The sequence below is a fragment of the Physeter macrocephalus genome, chromosome 11, assembly GCF_002837175.3.
Source record: "Physeter macrocephalus isolate SW-GA chromosome 11, ASM283717v5, whole genome shotgun sequence".
In the NCBI taxonomy this organism is placed as follows: domain Eukaryota; kingdom Metazoa; phylum Chordata; class Mammalia; order Artiodactyla; family Physeteridae; genus Physeter; species Physeter macrocephalus.
The window spans coordinates 146208949-146233573 of NC_041224.1; the positions used below are offsets into that span (position 1 = coordinate 146208949).

The 24625-nt window shown below is 45.0% G+C and overlaps 1 protein-coding gene across 5 annotated transcripts; it reads right to left on the minus strand.

Moving 5' to 3' along the window:
- Positions 1 to 174: 174 nt before the first annotated feature.
- On the minus strand, positions 175 to 24156 carry MAX (MYC associated factor X). 5 transcript variants are annotated; one of them, XM_007116359.4, is made up of 5 exons: positions 23891 to 24148; positions 23150 to 23176; positions 15638 to 15745; positions 2947 to 3070; positions 175 to 1696 (listed from the first exon to the last, which is right to left on the minus strand). In XM_007116359.4, the coding sequence occupies exons 1-5, from the start codon at positions 23924 to 23926 to the stop codon at positions 1509 to 1511; spliced, it is 483 nt and encodes a 160-aa protein (XP_007116421.1). In that variant the 5' UTR covers positions 23927 to 24148; the 3' UTR covers positions 175 to 1508. The 5 variants fall into 5 exon arrangements, with proteins under 5 accessions (XP_007116421.1, XP_007116423.1, XP_023971697.1 ...); XM_055088530.1 differs by lacking the exon at positions 175 to 1696 and adding an exon at positions 2480 to 2684 and having other exon boundaries at positions 23891 to 24156; XM_007116361.4 differs by lacking the exon at positions 23150 to 23176 and having other exon boundaries at positions 23891 to 24147.
- Positions 24157 to 24625: the final 469 nt, after the last annotated feature.

Consider the following 24625-nt stretch of genomic DNA (forward strand, 5'->3'; position numbering starts at 1 on the left):
GCCCAGGCTGGACTGAGCCCTTGGAGCGCAAAGGGAACCACTCTGGCTTCCGGTCGCTCCCAGCCCGCAGGCTCCTCTCTCAGGCTCCCACACAGGCCCAGCGGCCTCCAGGGGGCGCTTTCCTCTACCAAGATATCTTGGCCTCTGCTGGGGCAAGAAGACACCACCACCAAGAAGGATAAAATAAGTTTTTATTTATAGTCTTATAGTAAAGGGGAAGCCTTAACTTGCAAGACAATTCTTCAGCAGTATGTACAACATACTTTTTATCTCCATGGAATGGAATCAAACACGGACTGAGACTACAGAGTATACACTAGAAATCAGCAAATGCCAGGAACAGAGTAGGAAAAAGACAAAGAAATGAGGCCTAAACACACAAAACCCTTCACTGGGATCTGCGGACCGCAGCCAGAACCAGGGCTGGATCACATAATGGGGACAGGTTCCAGGACAGCTGGAAGGGGAGGGGGACGAGGGTGGGGAGGGGTCTGCACTGGGGTGTGGGTTTAGTATGAGGTGAACCGCTCTTGGTATTTACATAGAAAATCAGTTGGCTCTATTTCTTAGAAATACACACGGAAAGAAAGGAAGATTTGATCATTACTTTATGAATCTGTCGTTTTGCAATACCGACATCATCAGAAATAGGGACAATTCACTCAGATTCAAATTTCAGTAGCAGGAAATAAATATCAAAACATCATCACTGGCCCTCAATACAAAACCTCTACCCAACCCTACCCTCCCTCCTTGTCCCGCCCCCTCCCACACCCTGGCGGCTACCGCTTCACTGCTGCTGTCCCCCAACAAACCACACGAGTGTCACGCGGCCCTCCCTAAGGCTGGCTGAGAGAAGCAGGAGTGAAACAGGCCAAAGACTCTGCGCTGCAAATCTGTCCCCACTTCCTTTTATACCACAAACTTCTTCAAGGATCTGGTCTTTCAACAGGAGCGATAAATAGCCTTTGAGGGAAAAAAAAAAAATCCTTAAAAAGAAAGGGGAATAATTCTGATTACTCCAAACTGGTCATCTTCTTAAAGTAGAGCAGTCCACAGATTCACAAAGTCTATCAAACAGAGGTGAGGATGGCCCGGGAGGAGAGGCCTGGGATGGGCAGGAGTCCCCGGGGCACATGCGCCCGGCAGGGCTGGAGGAGCTGGTGGGTGGTCAGGACACCATGTGCTCAGAGGTCTGGCCGGCCGTCTGTCCTCCACAGAAAAAGCTGCCAAGTTGGGGTGTTTTGGTTTGAATATTCCTGGTGGGGACAGGGAATCCCTGAAGGGAAATGTTAAAAAAAAAAAAAATAGTGGAAATGGGGAAGGAGAACGAGAGCTGTTGTCCAAGAGCTTCTACGTAAAAATAAAATTAAAAAAAAAAAAAAAAAAAAGAGGAGGAGAAAAAAAGAGTCTCTTAAATGGTTCTGAGGGTTTTAAAGATGAACTGAAAGGAGGATAAGACGATGGAGGAGACAGACAGTTTTTATTGCTGGCCTGCCCCGTGGAGCTTAGCTGGCCTCCATCCGGAGCTTCTTCCTGCTTTGGGGCTCTTCGGGCTCCGACTCCGAGCTGGAGTCTGAGCCCCCATCGAAGGCAGAGATGGTGCTGCCCTTGGCGTTGGTGTAGAGGCTGTTGTCTGAGGAGGGGTAGTTGGTCTGCAGTTGGGCACTCGACCTCGCCTTCTCCAGTGCACGGACTGAAAGGCAACCAAGCGAGCGGGTTACAGCCTTCTGGAGACTGGGGGAGTAACCGAGTCTCAGGTCAGGGTCCAGCCTGTTCTTCCGAAGGGCTTGCTGGCCCCCGAGGCTCAGGGTGGCTCGTAAGTAACTCCCTTCTGGTGGCTGTTCCACCTGCACACTTCATTTCCCTCCGCCTTTCCCAGCCAGAGCTGAGTGCTCAGTGGATGTGGCCAGCCACTCTGCAATGCCACCCAACCCTAAAGAGAAGGCTTGTGATGTCACTGTCCTGCTGTGGAAGCCCAGTACAGAGACAGGAGCACGAGCTCCCTGTGGGACCCAGCGGTGCAATAACAGCGAAGCTGGCCTGGCAATGCCAGGCTCCACAAGGGTGTGAAGGCCACACATCAGCAGGAAAGGATGACAGAAGATGTATCAGCCAAAGAAAAGTTTTGGCTTAGCTCTCATGTACAAGATCCACTTGGAAAGACAAGCTGGACACTTGGAAGCAAGTCACCAACACACACAGGATACCTGGGCTTTCCGACACACGGCCCCTACATGCAGGCTGCTCGGCCCGGTGACCAACCCGCTGCCGCCTCCCGCTGCCCAGCCCTCGTTTCAGCTCATCTTGAGCCTGGAAGGTCAGCCCATTTATTTTAGTTTAGTTTATTTGAGGTGTTCTAACCCAGGTGGTTACTTGCATTTCCTTTTACTTGCATCTTCCATGAGGGAGGAAGAGAAGTGAATTCCCCAGGAACAAAGAACTTGATCAGCTCTCGCTTTCCCCTGTGGTTGTAGGAAAAGGCGGATGTGAGCATTGGAGAACAGCATGGGCCTGGCCCATAGGCTGCCCTGATTGGACTACCGTTGACAACGGGGAGCGCTCACTGTCCCTGAACACCTGGAGTCTCTGTGGCGCTTAACACAGCACACTCCAATTCAAGGACCTCATAGCTCTTTTGAGACACCTGATGCCAGGTGTGACCCCTACGACAAACGGAGCACCTGAGCCCCAAGAAGGGGAGAGAGAGCAGGTCAGAAAAAAGTCTCCAGTGTCTAACCCCTATACTCCACTGTTCCCTCACTGAGGGCTCAGGTCCTTCCTCAGGATGGCTCTACACTTGACTACTCAGGCCCAAGAAGCAGGGCAACAGCTGCTTAGGAGCACACGCCCCAGAACTGGTTCTGACTCAGCAGGCCTGGGTGCGAAGCCCTGACCTGGCTGGAGCACAGCAGGGCCAGGCGCCCCACAAGCTCTGCTGCTCACCTTGCTGCTCCAGAAGAGCATTCTGCCGCTTGAGGTCATCAATATCTTGCTGGTGTGTGTGGTTTTTCCTTCGCATATACTGGATATACTCTGTGGCTTTGTCTAGGATTTGGGCCCGGGATGCCTGTTGCAATATGAGAAAAAGCAAAGGGGACAAAATAAAGACCTAGTCCACGCAGTGAAGGAACCATGCCTTGCAGCAAAGACGGCATGAGGGAATGGAAGCAGGAGGGTGAGGGGGCACAAGGCTGAGCAAACAGCGTAAGTGCTATCAGGAATCTTGTTTACACCAGTCAAGGCACCAGCTGCTTTACATAGCTTACCTCACTGGCTCTCTCTAGAGAGGTAGCTCTACCAGGAACCCAAGGCTCAGAGAAGTTTACTAGTTTATTCAAAATAAAAGAGTGTAGAGCCTGGATTCAAACGCAGGTCCAACTCACTCCTGAACTTGTACCCTGCCCACCCCCTTTGGTTCTTTAGGTTGCTTTCATGTCTTCAGCCAGGCTATTCTGAAAACATTAAAATGCTACTTAACTGAGACCTTGGGCCATTCACTCTCTGCTAGGGCCTGGCTACAGGCAGCTGGTCCAGAAAGACAAGATCAAGATCTCAGCTGGAGGTGGCTCAGGATGGGAATGGGTACAACGCTGTCAGGATGGGAATGGGTACAATGTTGTTCATCAAGGTCCTAGATTTCAGACAAGCTTTCAGACTAGTTCCAATTGAGCCATGCTGCTTTGTCATGATTTCAGCCTCTCTGGCTAAAGAGAATTGGGTGAAGGCTGTCAGAGCTTGACAACACAGGAAGGGCATGAGATTGGGCCATTTCAGGAAGCAACCACCACACCTTCACCATGGCTGTGGGTAGCCTAGGCACTGCCCTGTCAGAGGAACAAGTAAATGAGCTAATAAAATGGATGTCAGGTTACTCGGCCCCTGGAGGTCAAAAGTACCCGGAAGATTCCCTCCAGGTTGCAAACATGGCCAGAGTTAGTCATGGCCAGGCAGTCAACCAGCTGAACTGGTGGAATGATTCAAAGCCAAGAGAACGGAAGCCCAAGGCAGGGTAGTCTAGTAGCCGAAGTATGGTGGTGAGGCACCTCAGGCACCTGAACTGGAGCAAAGCTTCTTAAATTGCAAAGAAAACAGCCACACTCAGACGAGCAAAACTAAATCCACCTGTAGTATATTCTGACAATCTCAACTCATAGACTTCAGCAGGGCTGGGTATCAGAGAGGTTTGGAAGGCCTGGATTTATTCACCAGTTCTCACAAGTACTAGAGTTTCCAGGCTTTCCTCTTATAGCATACTTAAGGCAACTTCCTCAAAAGGAAATTGTTCATATTCAACCATTTTTATCTGGTGCGAATTACATACAAGGCACGGAGCAGACACTGTGGGGAAACACAATGTATTAGTCACGGCTGCTTCTGCCCAGAAGCTAACTTACTATCTAGTTGAGGAGATAAATATATTTATATACAGACAAATCACAGGGCAGTACCAACAAGTGTAACTTGAGTAGTACAGATTAGAAAGGCCATGGGAAAGATGGCTTCTGGCTGGGGTGATCACCTTCTGAGTGCCAGGCATTAGCCTCGGCTCTGCACACACAGGCTCCTATCTGAACCAGTGAACCCTGGGTTAGACTGAGGTGGAATCTGTGGGAAGGGTTGCTCTGGGCAGGGAGAACAGCACAAGCAAGGGCATGAGGGTGGGGACAGTACCAGGCCTATTTCTTTAGTTGAGTAAGTCAGCTTATGTAGAAAAGAATGAGAGCACCTACCAAGGGGGCCTTGCAACTCTGGCTACAAGGCCGCTTCAGAAGCTGTTTCCCATTTCTGCCACAGGGGACTTATTAGGGTTACTTACTAGGTGATAAAGTGAAAAAAAAAAAGGGGGGGGCACATATTTAGAAGGGACTAATTAAAATACCCTGCCTCTCTGGATGCTAGAGATGGGATTAAAAACAAGTACTGTAGGGCTTCCCTGGTGGCGCAGTGGTTGAGAGTCCGCCTGCCGATGCAGGGGACACGGGTTCGTGCCCCGGTCCGGGAGGATCCCACATGCTGCGGAGCGGAGCGGCTGGGCCCGTGAGCCACGGCCACTGAGCCTGCACATCTGGAGCCTGTGCTCCGCAACGGGAGAGGCCACAGCAGTGAGAGGCCCGAGTACCACAAAAAAAAAAAAAAAAAAAGCAAAAAAAACCCAAGTACTGTAGGATAGGTGGTAGGGTGGCAGAGTGGGGAGAAGAGTTTAGGAATCCAGGAGACGGGTACCTCCTAGGTTCTGTCGTTAATGGGCTCTGTGACTGCAGACACAGTATTTCTCTCCGTGGCTACTCCTTATCTGATGAGAAATTCTCTCAGACCCCACCTAGCTTTCCAAATTCTATGCACTCCATCACTGATCTAATTGTTATGCATATTTACATCCCACTCTCTTTAAATTTGCCTGTTTTTTCAACTAACTGTTGTTCCCAGAAAGCAACATTAACCCTTATTTAACTCCTCATTTGCATCTGGCACAAGGGAAAAAAGCAAAATCTCTGAACAAGAGAGCACTTGCGGACTTCCCTGGTGGCGCTTGCAAATGTTCAGAGATAATTTATAACAAATGACCACACTGAGTAGCAGCCTTAGTGCTCCCAGTTTCTTCTTCACATATTTATACATGAAACCACGAAGTGAAAAGGGAGAAGTAAGCACAGCACAACAAACCAAAGAGAAAGATGACGTGAGAGATGGAAGTTTTTCTACCTCAAGGCAGTTTTCGGATGAAGATAAAATTCATAGATGCTCAGAAAACAGTGTCTTGGGATCAAGAGGTCTCCAAAGAAGGCCAGATTGGAATAAACCCAGCACGAGGCCCCCAGAATGCTAATAAGCACCACCCTTCCTCCACACCCGCCCCTTGCCTAAGTAGAAGCACCTAGGCCACTTGGGATATCCCTGACCCCCACTTACTAAGTCCAAAAGCATGGTTCAATTAACTTTATTTTGCCCCCTCCACGGTACTCAACAAGAAGTCCCACAAGAAAAAATTTAAAGTACAAGATACAGAATTCCCCCAAATTTACATGTGCATCTAGTCCAGGGAAGAAAAAGCAAAAGGTGGAAGGTACAAAATGCTAGACTCAACTAAAATCCCCTCTCTTCCAGTTTTACAAACCATGCAAGATCATGTGACCTGCCACAGGGTTAAGGTGTGGGCAGGCCCTTGCCTTTATGAGTTTATACTGTGAACAGCAGACATGAAGCCAGCAAGAACCCTGGGCTTTATGGCCTGGACTATATGGAGTGGCCCTGCGCTTTCGGTTTCTGTTTTCTAAACCGTGCCCAGTTGGCTAAGTCAGCAATCTTCGTGTGAGTGTCCCTGAGCAGATAACACTTGGTAGGTCAACATGTCCACAGACTGACTGTTGCCTTTGGGTATCCAGTAAGGACCTGAATAATTTCTTTCCTGCTAGTTTTTACAATTAGAAGGTACCAATTCTCATTCTGCCTTTCTAAGCAGAAACATATCTCTTTAATGGTTTGGACACAGGATGGCCTATGGCCAAGGGCACTGAAAAGGCATTGGGCCTTCTGGGTAGTAGTTTAATGCACAGCAGCAGACAGGCTTCTCTTTCCCTCTGGGAGCCACGCAAAAGGACATCGGACACCCTTGCCCAATCGCGTTCCAGAGCCACGGCTGCACACAGCGATACAAATGATGATGATAATGGCAGCAGCTGAGTACTTACTAAATGCCAGGCACCCTCATACAATATTCTGATGTGTTACTTCCCCTATTTTATAAATGAGGAAACTGAGGCACAGAGCTGTAACTTGCCTAATATTACATAACCAGTGGGTTACAGTGAGTCAAGATTTGAACCCAGGCCTCCAGTACACCCTATTTTGGGACCACAGAGAAGGCTGTGGAACTAATGAAGAAGATCAATGGAATTTGGAGAATCTGAGCAGGAAGAAAAGGACTACGAAAGAGTCACCCAATTTGTCTATAAGGATGTCAATGAAGAGCCTGGTGAGGGTGATTTCCTTGAAGGAGTGATTTTAGGTAAATCATCTTCACACAGGTAATGGGTGCAGGAGTGAGTTGAAGCTGAAGCAAAGATGAAGACTGGTTTTTAGAATGAGGCTGAAAAAGTAAGAAATAGAAAAAAAAGTAGCGTGTAATAACAGCAGCATTGAAGGAAGACTGTTTTTCTTTTTCTTTTAAAGGCAGGTGAAACTCAAAGTGACCCCTAGCAGAGAAGAAGCAAATACAGAGGAAAAGCCAGAAGATGCAAGTTAGCTTGAAAGAACTGGCTGAACCTGGGCCTGGGCGAGGGGAAACGCTGGCCCCCCGCACTGCTCTGGCTTCATTACCTAAGAAGGGGAAACCCGAAGTGGACAGTGGAGAAGACCCAGCGTGGCAGAGGGGCCCAGTGGTTCCTGTGCCACCTCTCCTGCTCGTACGCAGTTGCTGGCCTGTTTGCATCCCTGCCCAGAGCAGCAAGGAGATGGAGGAAAGGGCCACCCCAGCCTCCAGAGGCACCCACTTGAACAGAACTCTGTCTGGGAACAGAGTGTACTCACCTGGTGTGCTGCAGCAAGAATCAACTACCTATTTCACAAGAGGCCCCAAACCCAAGAGTTTGATTCTAATTAGTACCTTTTAAAGGTCCCAAATGATTCTTGAAGTAGTTAACACTGATGTTTAGGATGACATCCAAGGTCATTAAATCCCATTTAAGGCAGTGGTTCTCAAAATTTTTCATATAGGGCAAGAGTCCCACACATTTCTGGAGCTGTAAATCTTTGTGTTTGTTGAGACAAAAATCCAAGTTGTTTAGAAAGCAGGTGGGGAGAGGTGAGGAAGAGAAGAGTCGTACTAGCTTGTTAACATTAGGAACACCATTGCTCTTCCCTAGGGTCCTAATGCTGACCTGAGAAACAGTCATCTTTGCTGTCTTTATCATTTTTTCCTCCTGTCAAAATCAGATCCTACCAGGCTGATGCTACAGCTGCCCTGTTCCGCCAAGAACCAAAACGCCACATCCTGGGGAATGAAAAAAGAGCTACTGCCTGACTCACCAGCTGACATGTTTTGTTATTTTAAAGAAAATACAACCATTATTTTCTGAAACCTGCACAAACTTCTATGCATAGTAAGGTAAAGGGAGGCCTAGGGCAAAGCTGGTGTACATTTTCAATTGAATAAGCCATGTTCTGGAAACAAAAATCAAAGCACAATAAATTTGGGACTGTATTAAGCTAGTTCATTCCAAAATGGAACCACCATCAATGCCAACAAGGGAGGCTGGAAGGCTGTGGGCTCAGAGCCAGCACAGCCATGTGGCCCCTCAAAGGCTTCTTGTGCCTGGCCCTTCCAAGCCCAAAGGACCAAAATTTTCTTGATTACTAGGGTAAGGCAAAGCTATCATGTCCCATTAAGGGCTTAAAGCTGGGAGCCAGACATTTGTTTAAGGGTCAACACAAATCATGTTTCAAACTTTGTAGTCTTTTATCTTGAGCCCTTGGTAGTCTGAAATGAAGGTGTGACATTTCCCCATCAAACTCTGACCACAAGGGGCGGGAGCACAGGGTTTCCTCAAAGAGGAAATACAACTAGTAAATAAACATGCGGAAAAGGATTTAAACTCACAGGCAATAAACAGAATACAAAATTAATTACTACCTTTTGCCTACTAAATTAGTCACCCCCTCCAAAAAAAAAAATTCCAGTGGTGGTAAAATTGGTACTCTCAAAACAATACCAAAAGACTAATCTTTAGAATTTGCTTGAAAAAGAAAGAAAAGAAAGAAGACATGAAAACAATCCTCCTGGAAAGCATTTTGGCAACATACAGCAAAAAATCAGATGTTCTTACCACTAGACCCAGCAATCCAACTTCTGGGAATCTGTTTTATAGAAACAGCCACATGCACCCAAGATGTTCATCACTACATTATTTATGAAGTTAAAAGACTGGCGGCAACCTGAATGGTTAAAAGAAACATGCCTAATGGCTAAATATGAACACTCTATCACTTGGGGAAAGGGCATGTTATGTGAAAGCATCAAGCTATGGCCTTTACCCATGTAAAGCATGCGTATGAAGAGACCAGAGGGGAATACACAGATTGATAACACCATTATTCTCTTGTTTCTTAGACTCCATCAATAAACACATAGATTTAAGAGCAGCCTTTGCCGGGGGAGGAAAAAAAAGAGGCGAGCTTTGTTTAACATCCACTTAAAGATGGCACCCAATTTCAGTCATGTTAAAATAGGGTGTGGGATGGGGAGAGTACATCTTTGAATGGCACTGTCCAGCACAATAGCCACCAGCCACAGGTGGCTAACAAGTACTGAAATGTGACTAGTCTGTAACGCACTGTGGTATCCTAAATGGGCGGGAAATCCAAAAGGGAGGGGATATATGTGTATGTATGGCTGATTCGTTTTGCTGTGCGGTAGAAGCTAACACAACATTGTGAAGCAACTATACTCCAATAAAAATTAATCTTAAAAAAGAGAAGAAATGTGACTAGTCTGAATTGAGATGTGCTGTAAGTATAAAACACACACACACTGGATTATCAAAACTGTGCAAGAAAATAATATAAAATATCCCACTAGTAATTTTTACTATACTGATTATATATGGAAGTCATACTTATATTTGTATATTAGGTTAAATAAAATATATTATTAAAATTAATTTTACCTGCTATTTGTGGCTCACATTAAAATTCCACTGGATAGCACTTGTCTTAGAATCTTAGAATAAAGGAAAGGTTGTAGTTGTGTTAGAGGAATGGAAGGACTGACTGTTTTTCTTCTTCTCATTTTTCCAAAGTTTCTGCAATTTTGTTAGAGGGGAAAAAAAAGAGAAATGCTAGAGGGAAGGCCCAGTAACCAATTCCTCTTCTTTCAAATCTCCAGATGGAAAAGTGGTAGGTGAGTTTCCTGACTCTCTAGTCTTCTCTATGGGAGTGAGCCCTCCCCTACTCTGTAGTGCAGAGACTTCCAGAAGGATAGACAAAGCTTCTGCCCTTAAGGACTGCACCCTTCAGTTAGGTGATAAGAACTGTCACAGGAAAAAGGAAGACATAGGAGGGGACACATAAAGGGCCAGTGGGGTGTCAGGGAGAGTGATACCCCAGGGTTCTCAGGGTGCCAAGGCATTTGATACAGCCCTTGAAAATGGGCAGGTGAAGACTGATTGGCAGGGGTGGCGTCACTGGGGAGAAACACAGGAAGGCACATGGGCAGGAAACATGGGGAGCTGGGGAGCCCTTGTAAGTGGGTCTCTTCTTTGTGAAACCCCAATGTCATGTGGGTGGTGAAGCTGGAGTTGGGACCTTGGTGGAAGGAAAGAACTCAGATAAACCTGAAGATGACATTCCTGGGGAAACAGGAGGGTGTACACTGCTTCACAATAAGGGGAGGAGCAGAAAAAGCAGGAGGACAAGTTGGGTACCTTATCCAGAGAACATGGAATGCCAGTCCCTACCGTGATGGGCACTGAAAAGCCCTTGGAGGCTATGGCAGTGCAAAAATACAGTTAACAAAGAATTCAATGAATCAGTACATTTACAGTTGCTGAGCCTGGAGCTTAAGGGAGACCTGGACAACTATGGACAACAACTTAAGATGTAGAAAATTTAAGAATAAAAGAACTGCCCAAGTTGGAGTCTGGCCAGGTAATAACCCTGTTGAGTAATAAGGTGAAATGGGTAGGGCTGTAGTTTACATTTCATTTAAAAGACAACCCCTTTAGCAGTCCAGATATGATGCAGAAACACTGCTGCTGAATGAACTGCCTGCCTTAAAGGGTGTCCACTAGAGTGAGTGCCTCCCAGTGTAACAAGGCCAGGTGGAGAGAGGGCTTCCTTCCTTCAGTCAATAAACACTCACTCTGCTCCCTACTGTGTGCCAGGCACCAAGGGAAGCAATGTGACCAAAGATGTTCTCCCTGCCTTCAGGACTTACTACAGTGTAGTATGGGAGACAGGTAGACAGTCATCAAGTAACAACACAAATATGTATACAGTTACACCTGGGATAAGCCCGGGTCACAGTGCTGAGTGAGTTTAACAGGGAGACTGGCCTTCAGCAGTAAGAACTACTATGTTCCCTGGTATAAGGGACTATTTGGTTTCAACATCTACCTGTTAAGGACACTGGGCTTTAATGAAGATGTAACAAATTAGCTCCGTGTTTTAACCTTTTACCTGATGCTCAGCATGTTATCTTATTATTGTTAATTGTTAGGTATAATCCTCTCCCCCAATAAGAGAGCAAGATCCTCAAGAGTAGACACCATGCATTAAACCTCTTAAACCTCTACAGTGCTCACATATAAAAACGTGAGCACAACCATGTGGGCTGTGGCAGTTTTCGTCAAAGTGCTGAGCAAGCCCACCGCTGCCTCTGGCGCTCTCACCCTTCAGCTTTCTGGGAACCTACCAAGAGCCGGAGTCTGTGACAGGAGCGCAGAGGAAGTGCCTTCATAGTCTCACCTAAAACAAAGGGACTCTGACTCACTGACTATAAGAACTCTTACTTGCTGACTAGAAGAAACACTTTTTTCTTTATTTTCATCTTAGGTTATAATCTCTTTTTAACATATCATACCGCTATCCAGAAAGGAGAGATCCAGAGCACAACTGCCTGAGAGAGCAATGAAGTATGATAAATAGGCATTTAGGAAGAGACTTAGAAGATGAAAAATTACTATAAACCACTGTTCAGCTACATATGGCACTACTGAAACAGAAGCTTCTTTCACTAGAGTCAGCCATGCTAAGGAGACACTGTGATTGGATACAGTCACTCTGGTGCAGGTCCTGGGGCTAACTCACCGGGGGTGGGCACAGAATTATAGCCCCATGCAAAGGCAGACTGATGGGCTCGCCACCACGTTTGCCCCCCACATAGCAGCGTGAGCTCAGTGCCAGCAAGTCATTGGGCAACACTCCCTAGCACCCAACCAAGGACCTCAAAACAAGGAATAATTCTGTTCAAGAACAGTAATGTCTTCCTTTGAAAAGTGGGACCACAGTCGTTCTTGCCCTTGCTCCCTTACTCTGGTTGACTGGCTGATGGTTCTAATGCCATTCCATCTTTCCTGTGGGCTCCATGTCCAGCTGAAAAACTATGGGAAACAAAAGGCTCAGGCAACAAAAGTTCAAGAGTCTACTTGTGAACAATGTGACCTATGGCAAAACCCAGCTGGACTGCCAACTATAATGATCTATTTCTCAGAACAGCTAAGTGGACTCAGACAAATTTATAAACTTTCAGTGACCCTTAACTCTGCACTTCGGTGCTGTCTACATATGCTACTTCAGGGAATAATATTTTAGTAGCAACCCTAGTGTGACATACTGCCAAGATTACTGACCCTATCCAGGGGAAGCTCCCAATATAAAGACAAGATATAAGAATTTAAGCAAGATTTCTTTAAAATATCCTTAAATTGTTTACCCCTATGGTGTGGTAGAAAGATTGAACTTGGCAACCAGCAGTCCTGAGTTCTAGTCCCTGTCCAGCTATAGATTGATCTTGAGCCTGTTTCCTCATCTCTGATACATTAAGGATGGCAGGAGCCCTAGCAGTAGTAATTGTCCAATTATAATAGTGCAGTACTCACCTCACAGAACTGCTGTGCAGATTTCATTTTACATTGCAATACAGATATTAGTTAATACTGAATTTTTTACTTAAGCAAAAGGTGACCATTTTATAGTAGAAATATAGGAAACAAAGGATAGAGTTTGGGTCTCACGTTTAAAGGTTTTTTGTTGTTGTTGTTGTTGTTTTAGTACAAGTATCCCCCATTCTTGGTTAGGATCCTATTCAATCAGTATTAGTTTCTCTTTAAAAAACAAAAGGCTTATTAGAACACATAGGACAGATAATCCAAATACTAAGTGAGAAGTCACCTGGAACATAAAGGTGAACAAGTCAAAGGAGACTGGGGGCCTTCGCTTCAAGAAACTGATCTAAGCACCCCCAAAACTCACAGGGCAAAATGATCATTTCATGATTATTTACATAATGTCAGAACCTTAATTACTGCAATCCAAATCAAGAATTACCCAATTCCCTTTGGTTCAAATACCACTTAGAAAAAAAACTGCAACACTTAGGGAGAACTAGGAAGTCTGAGAGACCAAAGTATTCTGTTAGACTCACTGCAGCACCTGTGAAACAGTGTTGGCAGGGAAGGAAAATAATGAAGATTGTGGAACTTAGTGGGAAGGGGTTGGGGTTCAACCAGAGCTAACAGCCACTTACTTCCTTTATTCATGCTCAACATGAACATTTGGACTGGAACACACAAAAGCATTCTGAACTCAGAAAGGCACCTGGTAAACTTCCCCTGGGGCTTTGATCAGCTAGAAGAAACCTGGCCCCTCGACCACTCCTTCCCCTAGTCTTGCTACTTCTCTGACCTCATCTCCTGCCACGGTCCCTTCACTCACTCTACTCCAGCCACTCTGGCTCTGTCTCCTTGACAGGCCCAGGAATGCTCCCAGGTTCCTGCCCCTGGACTATTCCACTTGCCTTCCCTGGCCTGGAATGCTAATCACCAGATAGATGCATGGTTCTTTCCTTCACTTCCTTCAAGTCTTTGCTCAGATGCTGCCTTGCCAGTGTTTTTTTGTCTGCCCTAATGAAAACTGCAACCCTTCCTTCCCTGTTTTTCTCCATAGCACTTATCTGACATACTATATATATATATTTAATTATTAGTTCATTTTCTATCTTTTCCTCAACACACTAAGAGCTTCTGCTTTTGTCTACTTTGTTCACTGCCATATTCCTAATATCTAGGACAATGACTGGTATGTAGCAGACCCCCAGTAAGTATCTGCTGAATCGAGTAAATGAATAAATGAATAGGCCACAAAGAATGACAACTGTTTGGTTTGTAAGGTTACCAAATTCAAACTGTCATCTTCCTTGAAGAAAGGAGACAACAGGATTTAGGGTAATGTGATTTTAAGGACTTAAGGAAGAATGTTATGACGATGTAAAATAGACTGGATAAAGAAAAAGGTATAGTTGAGCTCTTAAGACTGACCTCTCCCAAAGTGTTCTTGAACTTAAGAAAGCCTAAGAATCACCTGACTGCTGGTTATAAATACAGATCTCTAGGCCTGCCTCCAGAAAGATTCAGTAGTGATTCTGATGGGGGTGATCCACAGGCCATTTCTTGGGATATGCTGCCCCGGCGCCACTCCTGATTAGATGTGAGACTTAGAAAAAGGTAGCTCTTGTCCATTTACTTCACCAAAGCCATTTTATTTGATGCCATGGCATATGAATAAGCACCTACTGTCAATAGTTCAGACAAACACAAGAGATAATCCTTTGTACATGTGTACTCTGACTAAAAGGGTGAGCCTCTCCCCCCATCATAAAGATTTCCTGTGGTGCTTAACAGTGTTGTACCCAGGAATGTTGTTATTACAGGTAAGCACCTTGGTCCAAGGCCATTAAGCCAAGTGCACACTAAGTAGGCCTAACCCAGGGCAAATTCTGGTTTGGCAATGCTAGGTATTTACATGGCCTGTTTTATGTTTTTCATAAAGGTCAGACCTACCCCATCCTTTAGCCACACAGCCACACCTTAGATAAGGTATAAAGCACGTGGCTTACCAGACTGGCAGTATAAATAAAATGAAACCATAATGGTCCCAAGTTTAATTCTGGATAACCAAACAAAACCAGGACTCCTACCACAGCGCTAAATCTGGAAAGCCATTCAAAGCCCACCTGAAAGCAACAATTTTTCTTAAAACGGCTGCTTTTTTTTTCGGTTGCTTAACACTGCATTACTGAACCAAAAACCAAAAACACACAGGTCTTCTTCCAAGTTTGCCACTTATACACTGAATAGCTGCAGAGAGCAGCCAGTTATATTGTGTGTCAAGGATGGAACTAACTGTGCAAACACATATTTTCTCCAAATTCCAAGGAGTGACCCTAACCCACAGACTTTTTACTCAAAGCTTCGGACTTTGTTTTTCAAATGTAGAAACAGCTGGTGCCTACCTCTCCAGGGAAAACAGTTTCTGGAAGGCCACCAGTGGGGTAGGGGGATGGTGGAAGAAGAGTAGTTATTTTTTTCTTCCATTTCGTATGAACACGTCTCTTTACTCAAATCCCACATTTAAAATGCTCTTTACGTGCCTTTGAAATAATAACTGTTGGACTGGGAGATCACTGGTGTCCAGATTGGTTCACATACATTCCGGGGAAGTTTCATTTAAAATAAGTACTCACTTCGAACCATATAAAAGGAATTCTCATAGAGGTCCAGAGAATCACTGACCTCAGGAATCCTTAGCATTATCCCAAACTACCATATGCTACTCTCTATATTACACTGTACAGTTATAATAATTTCTTGAATGAGTAACTTATACATAATACTAATTTTAAAAGAGAGCTCCTACTGATGTCTTAACAAGCAGCTCCATTACATCTGACATTGTTTGCTAAGGATGAACTACAGTAGGTAAGGTGTGTGAGGACTCCCCGAAGAATCAAAGATTAAGGAAACCATGTCACCCAAATATCCCTGACTCCATTTCTTTCCAGAAAGGTGAATGCCCTGCTAAGCCCCACAGTGAGTTCCAAGTTAGTGGTGGCTAAGCTAATCAGCTTTCTCAATAAACTCACCTTCTCTCCTTGGAGTGATGGGACCGAGTCCCGCAAACTGTGAAAGCTGTCTTTGATGTGGTCCCTACGTTTTCGTTCCAGTGCATTATGATGAGCCCGTTTGTCAGCCTGGAAGAATGGGAGAAAGAGCACATTAGTGATGTCAGTCCTTCTGCTTGGTACAGGTGAGTGGGTACAGCCTGGAAGTATATGCTGTCAGCGCTGTCCCAGGTGACTGGACTGGGAAGGATTTGTCGAGGTGGGCAGTTAGGAGTCTCCAGAATTAGGCTCTGCTAAAAGGGGAGAAAGGGGTGAGCAAGGCTTTCGACAGGAACATCCAAAGTAGCTCGATGCATCCAGTTCATGCATAAGTAAAATGAAAGTTATTCATGGGGACAAAGTGCGACTCTCCTGCAGCATCAGTTTTCTCCCACAACTTACTTATGTGACACAACAGCCGCCAGTCCATGGCTGGGAGGTGACCAGGGAAAAGCTGCAGTGGGCCCCTTCATAAGATGTGATCACCCCCACTGTAAGAGATTCCCCATGATGGGTACCCAGGAAAGGAGTTAGGTCACTGGTGCAGTGTTTCTTTCCATGTGAAACCATCACCATGAGTCTGCTCTGGTCTCCAGCTCGCTAAGAGGTACTAGTTTTAAGATCTTCTTGCCAAATCATACAATAGAAACTAAAACCTCTAGAAAACCCAGATGCATGAATCTGCGATCATTATGACAGAGCTGATATAGACGCCAACTGCATTCTGAGCTCCTACTTTTTAAAGTCCATCTAAGGTGCTATTCAGCCAAGGGCTTCCCTCACACAGGCTGCCAAAAAGGCGGTTCTCAGACAGTAAACCTCTGACACTCACACATTCTCAATACATCTCCTCAGGCACCTGTGGCGCGTCACGCTTATTTGGTGGTATCTAAATACCCACAGACCAAACTCCTTATCCTGTCCTGCTTAGAATCACAAAGAACAATCAGCTGGAGAGGGACAGAGACTGCCAAGTAATCAGTGGCAAAATACACTGGCTTCAGGTGGAAGAGACAGTGCTGGAGAACACTGCAAGTGAGCTTTGGCAGGTCCCCATTAAAGGGGCGGTCCCTCCAATGAAGCACAAACGCTCAATTAACCTAAAGCAAGAACTTCACATCTGCACTCCGGGAATTATGGGAAATACTATACTCTGAGAATTTACCACCAGTACACAAGGTTGCACTGGGCTAACCTAAAGAGGAAGTCTGTACAGAGGAAGTTCAGGTAGCTTTAATCTACCCAGACACAGCACCAGGAATTTTAAAAATGAAGCAACAGGAGTAAATAACTTGGCTTAGCACAAGAATGCCTCAAATGAATCTTTATACTAGACAAGATGTTCGGACAAAAGTCTATAGAGAAAAGAGTTATAGGAATGAAAGGACTTGAAATTCTAGTATCTAATCCTAAAAGTCTGAGTCATTACAGAGGAAGACGAGGCTGCAAGCAGCTGTGGGAATTTTAGTCACTTCCTGGTCTCTCGAGCACAACACCTCACCTATAGCTCTGTTGAACTGGACACATGGTTCCCATCACAGCCATGGTTCTCCATGGCATAGCACTCATTTTCAGGGCAGATGCCTGGAACACTTCTAAAGCTCTCCTAATCTTACGCCTGAATTCTCTGTAAAAATGAGTGTCTGCTGAACTCCAGGGATATGTGGAATTTACAGGGAAACTGAGGGAATGATCAGATAACCTGAGGCTAGAGGAAGGTATCACACAGCATTAGAGCAAGAAAAGTGCAGGTGCCTTCTATCAGCAGTATGAATAGCCTGAAAGAATTAAACATATTTAAGCACCTAGTCCTTTTCTAACTTACCATTCCCTCTAGTCATCTGTTGATACATAGGTAAGTTGGCTGGGTCTTAGACTAAAGACTTAAGAGGGCTGAGAGATGGCATTTGGCATCTATCTGTCTCTCCTGTGTTTGCTACACACTCCCTAGGATGGTTTATTTACATGCAAAATAATCGCCCAGCTTTGGTATCCAGCAGCAGCCCAAGATACTCCTGTCTACTAAATCACCCTGATTCCTGGCCCTCCTCCCAGCTTAAGAGCTGTGCACAGAAGCAGTGACACCAGTTACCCACAATCCCTCTTGTTGATACAAATAAAATTCTAATTGTCTGTTTTCTTTCTGGGAGAGCCCTGCAAATCTCAAATGGCTAGAATCAAGTTGGACTTGGTTTCACTCAGGCCTGCACCAGAGGGTGGAGCTAAGTATAATCTAACACCAAAATCATCCCCACAATGCACTACCCCCTTCCCATTCACTGAGCCCTGAAAGGACTCAAATGGACAAGTCTTTCGGTTAGAGGATTGTAAGTGAACTTGGCTGTGGACCATCAGCAGAAATCTTGGCTTCTCATCTGGGAAGCCAGCCAAGTTTGAGAAGTTGGCTCAACAAGGAAAGGCAGCAGTCCACTGCCTGGTAGAAAGCCTGGGCTGGGGACTGTTGTTCTCAAAGTAGTGGATGGAATTTCTGTGGTGGTTCCAGGCCCAATTTAACCAGCAGAAGAGTGGAATCTTAGACCAATCCCTGCTGCCATGTCCATCCCCAAGCTGCTACACTTAACCAGAGTCCATTTTAAAGCTCTCAGAGACAACGGCAATGATGTATTTTTCTTCTTCTCCAGCCTCATTTGAAAGAGCAAGATAAAAACATGCAGAACTAACATGCCTAATTCCAGGCAACTCTGAACTAAATAATACCTCTAGTGGCTTGAAAGACCTTTACACGTATGAAAAACCTTTACATAAGACTGAGAATTCTGTTTGGGAAACATTTCCAAATGTCCAGCCAGATGAATTCCCTTCCCCCGCAACTCATCCAAATTGAGGGCCAGTTGCCAGGCTTATCACTGCTTTGTTAACTATCTTTGCTTGTTGGCAACCCTTTTTGAAAGGGACAAGATTTGAAGACTCCCAGTGTAAGGCACCTGAGATCCTCCCACAAACTCAAAACTAGTTTAAAAAAAAAAACAACAGGTGGGGAAGGGCCAAATAATTGTGTGTCTTGAACAAATAAAGCTCAACTCAGATGAGTCAGCTTTCTCTCAACTATACTGAGAAAGATGTTTGATAATGAAAACGGGTGATACCAAACAAATTCTAGGAGACAACAGAAACATTCTTGGGCTGTACAGCAGGCCCACAAATACCTCCCCTATACATCCTATAGGAGCAGTGGCTGGATGCTATCACTCTTTAAGTACACTGGATTTGCAGTTTCCAGCAGACAACCCTTCCTTCAGGGCATCCTAGGCTAACAGAAATACTAAAGAGCCGTGTGATCTTAAGAGTGGCCCACAGATGCTCAACAGGAACTCCGACACCAAATCGATTCCAGCTTTGACATCTCTGCCAAGATTTTTATTCAGCCTCTCAGTATTATTTCCACCAAATTCTCCATACTGGCAGCCAGAATAAAAATCTTCACCTACAATTTGTCCATCCCTGACACTAACAAGCACATGTTATCTTAAGTGTTGTTAAATGTTGAAGGCAAACTTTGTTTTGTTAGCCAAGAAGTTGCTAAACTGGCAGTAGGTCATTTCAAGCTAAGGAGGGCTGTTCAAAACTGAAGAAATGTCTTTAAATTATTTCCTTCCAACTTACTGCATAGAGAATACATCTTCCTTCAAGGCATTACATCAGTCAGCAGCATTATTTCCTGCAAGTTCTAGGTAGGCAAATCACAAGAGGAAATGAATGATCCATTATTCAAGTATGACCAAGGTTCTCCAGAGCAATGCCCTCTCTTGCAGGTCACGTGACACCTAACCCCATCTATAAGGGGAATCTTCCCAATTCCAATATAGAAAATTCCCACCATATATGGAATTAGAGTTGCCCAGTAAACATTTACTGCCTTTAAGAAATTTAAAGGCTATATTTTAGAAAGAAGATAGTGTTGCTTATGATTACTTAATAAGCTACTCTTATTAAACACTAACACCGGAAATACACAGGCTCAAAATTCTCATCAGAAAAGATCTATTTACTACTTCTGATGGGAAGCAAATAGGATAAATAAAACTGAATTTCTAAGCAACTTAATTCACTTTAATCAACTTGAAAACTGCAACATGAAATTATGGGCAGCTAGGATGAGAAATTCACAAAAGTTCTTAATAGGAGATATAAATTGCAACTTCCCAACACCTCTCCTGCTTGAGGCCGACTACCTGGTATACATTTTTAATATCCAATACATACATGTGTTTTCCAGGCTATTCAAAAAAATCACTTGGTGCCTAAAAAAACTTGGGAACGCTATCATCCAAATATGCCATCATTTTCCTTGATCAACTATTTTACCATTACTGGAATCTTGAAAAAAGACTTTTAAATATAAGAACACCCTTCAACAGGTATTTTTAGGAACCAAACCTGGCATCCACATCCCTGTCAACACTCTAAGCAGACACAAAGTACATGTATCATGTAGCACTTCTGCCATGCAACTAACTCTGGGTAAAAGATAGTAGTTTCCTGAGTAAATTCCGATCTCAAAGGTGACCAAGCTCATTCCCTTCTGAATACACTGCAATTTCTAAAGAAACAAAGAGCTCTGAGAAGTTAGAAATATTTCATACCAGAAAGGTCCAGAAACAGAATTGTACAAATCTGTTTCTAACCCCCCCAAAAGATATACTGTAACTGAAACACGTGCAGCTGTCATGAAGGATAAGCTGAAAAAGGTCTTAGGTTTCCGACTAACACACTAACCCTACGTTTCTTGTATACGTTCATTCTTTAAAAAAAAAAAAAAAAAAAAAAAAAAAAAAATCCCAAGCAGAAATAAAACAAAGATCACCTTGCATGAAATATACCTGCCCCAGAAAACTGTCCTTGAAATGCAACTTTTTCCCTCCAAAAAAATAATAAAAATAATATCAGTGGGATTCTGAGACATATTGAATTTAATAATAAAAATTATTGTTTGGGATTACTTCCTTTAACAAAGCTTACTGGTCACCGGAGAAGTTGTTTTCTATTCACACTGAGGCAACAGAAAAAAATACTCGTCAAATCAGTTTCACTTTCTGTTACTGTTAGCCTCACTTCCTAACTCTGTTATTGCTGAGAATCCTACATTTCTTATGTAGTAAGGCTGTAGCTATTGTAGTGACATTATAAAACATGAATGAATACCTCTTTTTATATTAGGACCCACAGGACCGTTTCAAAATAACTTTTTAAAAGTTCTTCTGCAGTCCTAAATATTTGGTTGTTCACAGTCCACACCCTTTTCTGAACTAAGGCAAAGCTTAAGAACAGTTTCCCCCAAATTAAAAAAATATATATTTATCTATACTAAATGTCAGGAAATAAACACACATAGTCACAGAGAAAAAAAAAATCCCTTTTACCCTACCTGTTCATAATAATTGCTTGATATGCTATGAAATTTGTCTATTGCTTCTTTTCTCTGTGCCATTGTGATTATCTTGTAACAGATAATATTTAAATGTCTCAGCAAGTAGATGTGTCAAATTAAAAACCAAGGGTCAGACCACTCCCTGCACCCACCCTCCAAATCAAAGGGAAAAATCCTAAGTACCTTAACTGGGAACTGAAAACCTCCAGACCACACAATGAGATGAGCACTCTAGGAGAGTGGGGACATTTTCATAATTTAATAAAACGATTTACATCAACAGCCATGTGGACGGGCATTCTGAAAAGCAGAAAGCGCTCAAGAACTGGAAGCCAAAATTTCACAAAGAAGATCCTTATCTCACTGGAAAGCCAATATAATTCCAATTTAAATAATGATTCTTCAAAGGAAGCCTAAACAATCCCTACCCTCCAATCCTGATCAAGCCCTAGGGCAGATTTTACAACCGGAGACTTGGAGAAAAAAATGTTTTAAATAGACTGTGTTCCAAACATGAAATTCCATGTTTACATTATTAAGGATAATAGTAACTGAAAAAAATGAATTTAATTTTCAGACGTATGTATAAATATTAAGTATCTGACAATACTTCAAATATTCAAAGTATTGTCTTCAAATACTTCAAGGAAAAAGAAAACAAAACAAATTCTTTTTTAGTGACTAGTACCCAGGGATAATTTGAAAACCCCTGGAACAACTGCATTCTTGGATTTTATGGAAATATCAGCTTTCCATAAGTAAAGTTTTTCTAAATGTCTAACTCCTTCGACAACCTTACAATCTGTGCTCTAATGAAGAGCAGGTACAATTAAGAGGGCTTGCTTTTATCCTGTGATAATGAAATTATTAGACCAGAGATCTCAAAGTGGCATCTTGCAAATTCTAACAAGCCCCTAAACAACTTGATTGTCTCATACATTATTTTAAAAATCAGAAAAATAACATGAAATTATCTGGATTTGTAATCTTTCTTTTAAAATAGGAAGATAAGACAACACTAAGCCCTCATTCCCACATAACAGCAACCCACTGGACTTTAGTGGCTGCCTTTTCAGAAGAGGCATGTGCTCTCTAGTACCCCAGTCCTCACCTCTGCTCTCTACTTTATTCCTGACTATCTCACTGCCTGGGCCCCCAGAGACATCTAAATTTTGGACCCTCATTCTCTACACTTCCCATTGCTCCCATCTGTCAAATGTTAGATGCTATGGTTTACTCATTTCTCTTCTCTGATTCTGATTTATTTTGTCTCTATTCTTTTTTCTCCCTCTAATCTATTCATGGAACTCCCATAGTACTATCTCAGACTCCAAGGACATGAGATTTGTGTCTATCTTAATCCACAGAACCATCCACTGAGAACATTAATATCCAAACTCTGAGAAATTATGGACAACACGGTATGGTATCAACCATCACCTCTTAGCAAACCTCTCTCTACAGTGCCACTTTTCTTCAACAGTTCTATTATTGTCTTTGTACTGCTCCTTCAACTCAAATATAGTCAGACCACAATAAGCGCCTGAATGTGACACGTTCACATTCAACCTTTGGCCCCTCTACACTTCCAATTTCTGCATTAGAATAATACCAGGTTGTGCTAGATTCCATAGGTCTACAGCAGTCACATGACTTTTGGTTGAAGGTGATTACTGCATGTGGCTTCAACTTCACACAACTATGCAGATATGGTTTAGAACGTACTTGTTCCTAAGTAAATCTGGCCACTTTTCCCTGAAATAATACTACAATTTACCTCAGCATGATGTGTTTCTCATTTCCCACTTCTATAGTGACAGCTAGAGCCCCCAGCGGAAACCTACGGAAGGATTCAATTCCTTGCATTCAAATTCTCACTCACCTACAGTCACTGAACCTCACCACCTGAGAACCTAGAATTATGAGGTTCGCAAGCCCGCCCCCCCGCCCTAGAACCCCAGAACAAGGCTCCACCTCACCTTAGCGGTTAACAGGAGAGTTTACTACAATATTAAAAGTAATAGAACGATCTCTTTTTCTCTCTGACCCCAAAAAGGACTAGAATTGAACGGAAATGAAAATGAAACGGAGAGTAGGAGACGTACCGCAGATTGAAACCTCGGTTGCTCTTCCTGGAATAAGAGAGAAAAAAAAATAGAAAATATAGAAGTTATTTTTACACTTCACATTCAATAATAAGAAAGAAAATGCCGGCGGCAGAGGAAGCGGCGGGTGGGGAGTCAGCCCTACCCCCCCCATCCCACGCCCCCATCCCCCCTAGAAGGATCCGGTAGCGGGGCAGGGGGGTCCCGAGCGCCGCCCCTCCTTCCGGGATCCGACCCGGGACAGAGGGGGTCCAGAGCACTGTCTCCTCTCCTCGCACCCAGCTCAGGGCGTCTGGGCACTCCCAAGCCCTCTCCGCCCTCCTTCACCCGCCAGGATCCGCCGCGGGTCACGGGAGGAGGGGGTCGCGGGAGCAGGTCCTAAGCGCGGTGCCCTTCCCCAGGATCCGGACAATGGGATCCCGGGCGCACCCCGTCCCTATCCCCCGGATCCTGAACTGGATAGGGTGGGAACGGGAGGCCGCAGCACCTTCCTCCACCGGGGGAGGTGGGGGTCCCAGAGGCCGCGTGTCTCCTCCCCACCTCCAGTCCCAGAAGGCCGCTCCGGCCAAGAGCCCGGAGGAGAGCGAGCCGGGAGCGCGACGGAGGCGGTCCCGGCCCAGGGCGAGGAAGAGGAAGGAGGCGGCGGCTGCCCGGCCCCCTGCCGCCGTCGCCCTGCTGAGAACCCCGGCCGCTGTCCCCGCCTGACAACCCGCAAGGGAAAGAAGAAGCCCCAGGACTCACGTCGCTCTCCACCTCGATGTCATCGTTATCGCTCATTTCCTACGGCCCAGGGAGCGGCCACTGCAGCGGCGGCGGGGAAGGGGGAGGGGTGGAGGGGAGGGGGAAGTCACCGACAACAACAAGCCGCGTCCCCCCCCACACACACACACTCACTCACTCACTCACTCACTCGCTCTCTCACTCACACACACACACACACACACACATACACACACACACTCACACACACAACACGGGCGAGAACCACCTCCTCACTGCAGCACCGGATCAACGGCGGCACGCACGCCCGGTCGGCCCCCTCCCACGTGACCAGACTCGTCACGCTGGGGCCGCCGAGACTTGTAGTTCTTGTCCCTTTGACTGACGGCCCAGCTAGCTCCACAAAAACTACAAATCCCATAAGGAACTGTAAACAGTCGTCGCCAGCCCGGCTTGTTGACGGAGCCCAGAGCGCCTGCGTGCCCCGTGGAGGGGGGCGGAGAGAGAAGCGGCGCGGTGCCTGCTGGGAGTCGTAGTCCGCAGACCGCGAGTTGTCAGGAGATTTTCCTCCCGAGGCAGCAGAGGTGGCTGCTGGGAAGATAGGACACGTGGAGGGAGCTGGGGCTCCTGGAGCCGGGCACAGGCTGAGCGCCGGGCGCCGGGCCCAGGGGACAGGGTGGAATCTCTGGAGGAGTAGCCGCCTGCCTAAATAACGCTGCCTCTCTTTGGTGCGACGGGTTTTACTCTTGTCTTCTA

Coding starts and splice junctions, on each gene's coding strand:
- MAX (XM_007116359.4), bottom strand. CDS start 23,926: ATGAGCGATAACGATGACATCGAGGTGGAGAGCGAC. Junction 23,177..23,890: donor ACATCGAGGTGGAGAGCGAC/GTGAGTCCTGGG, acceptor CTCTTATTCCAG/GAAGAGCAACCGAGGTTTCA. Junction 1,697..2,946: donor TGCTCTTCTGGAGCAGCAAG/GTGAGCAGCAGA, acceptor GTTGCCTTTCAG/TCCGTGCACTGGAGAAGGCG.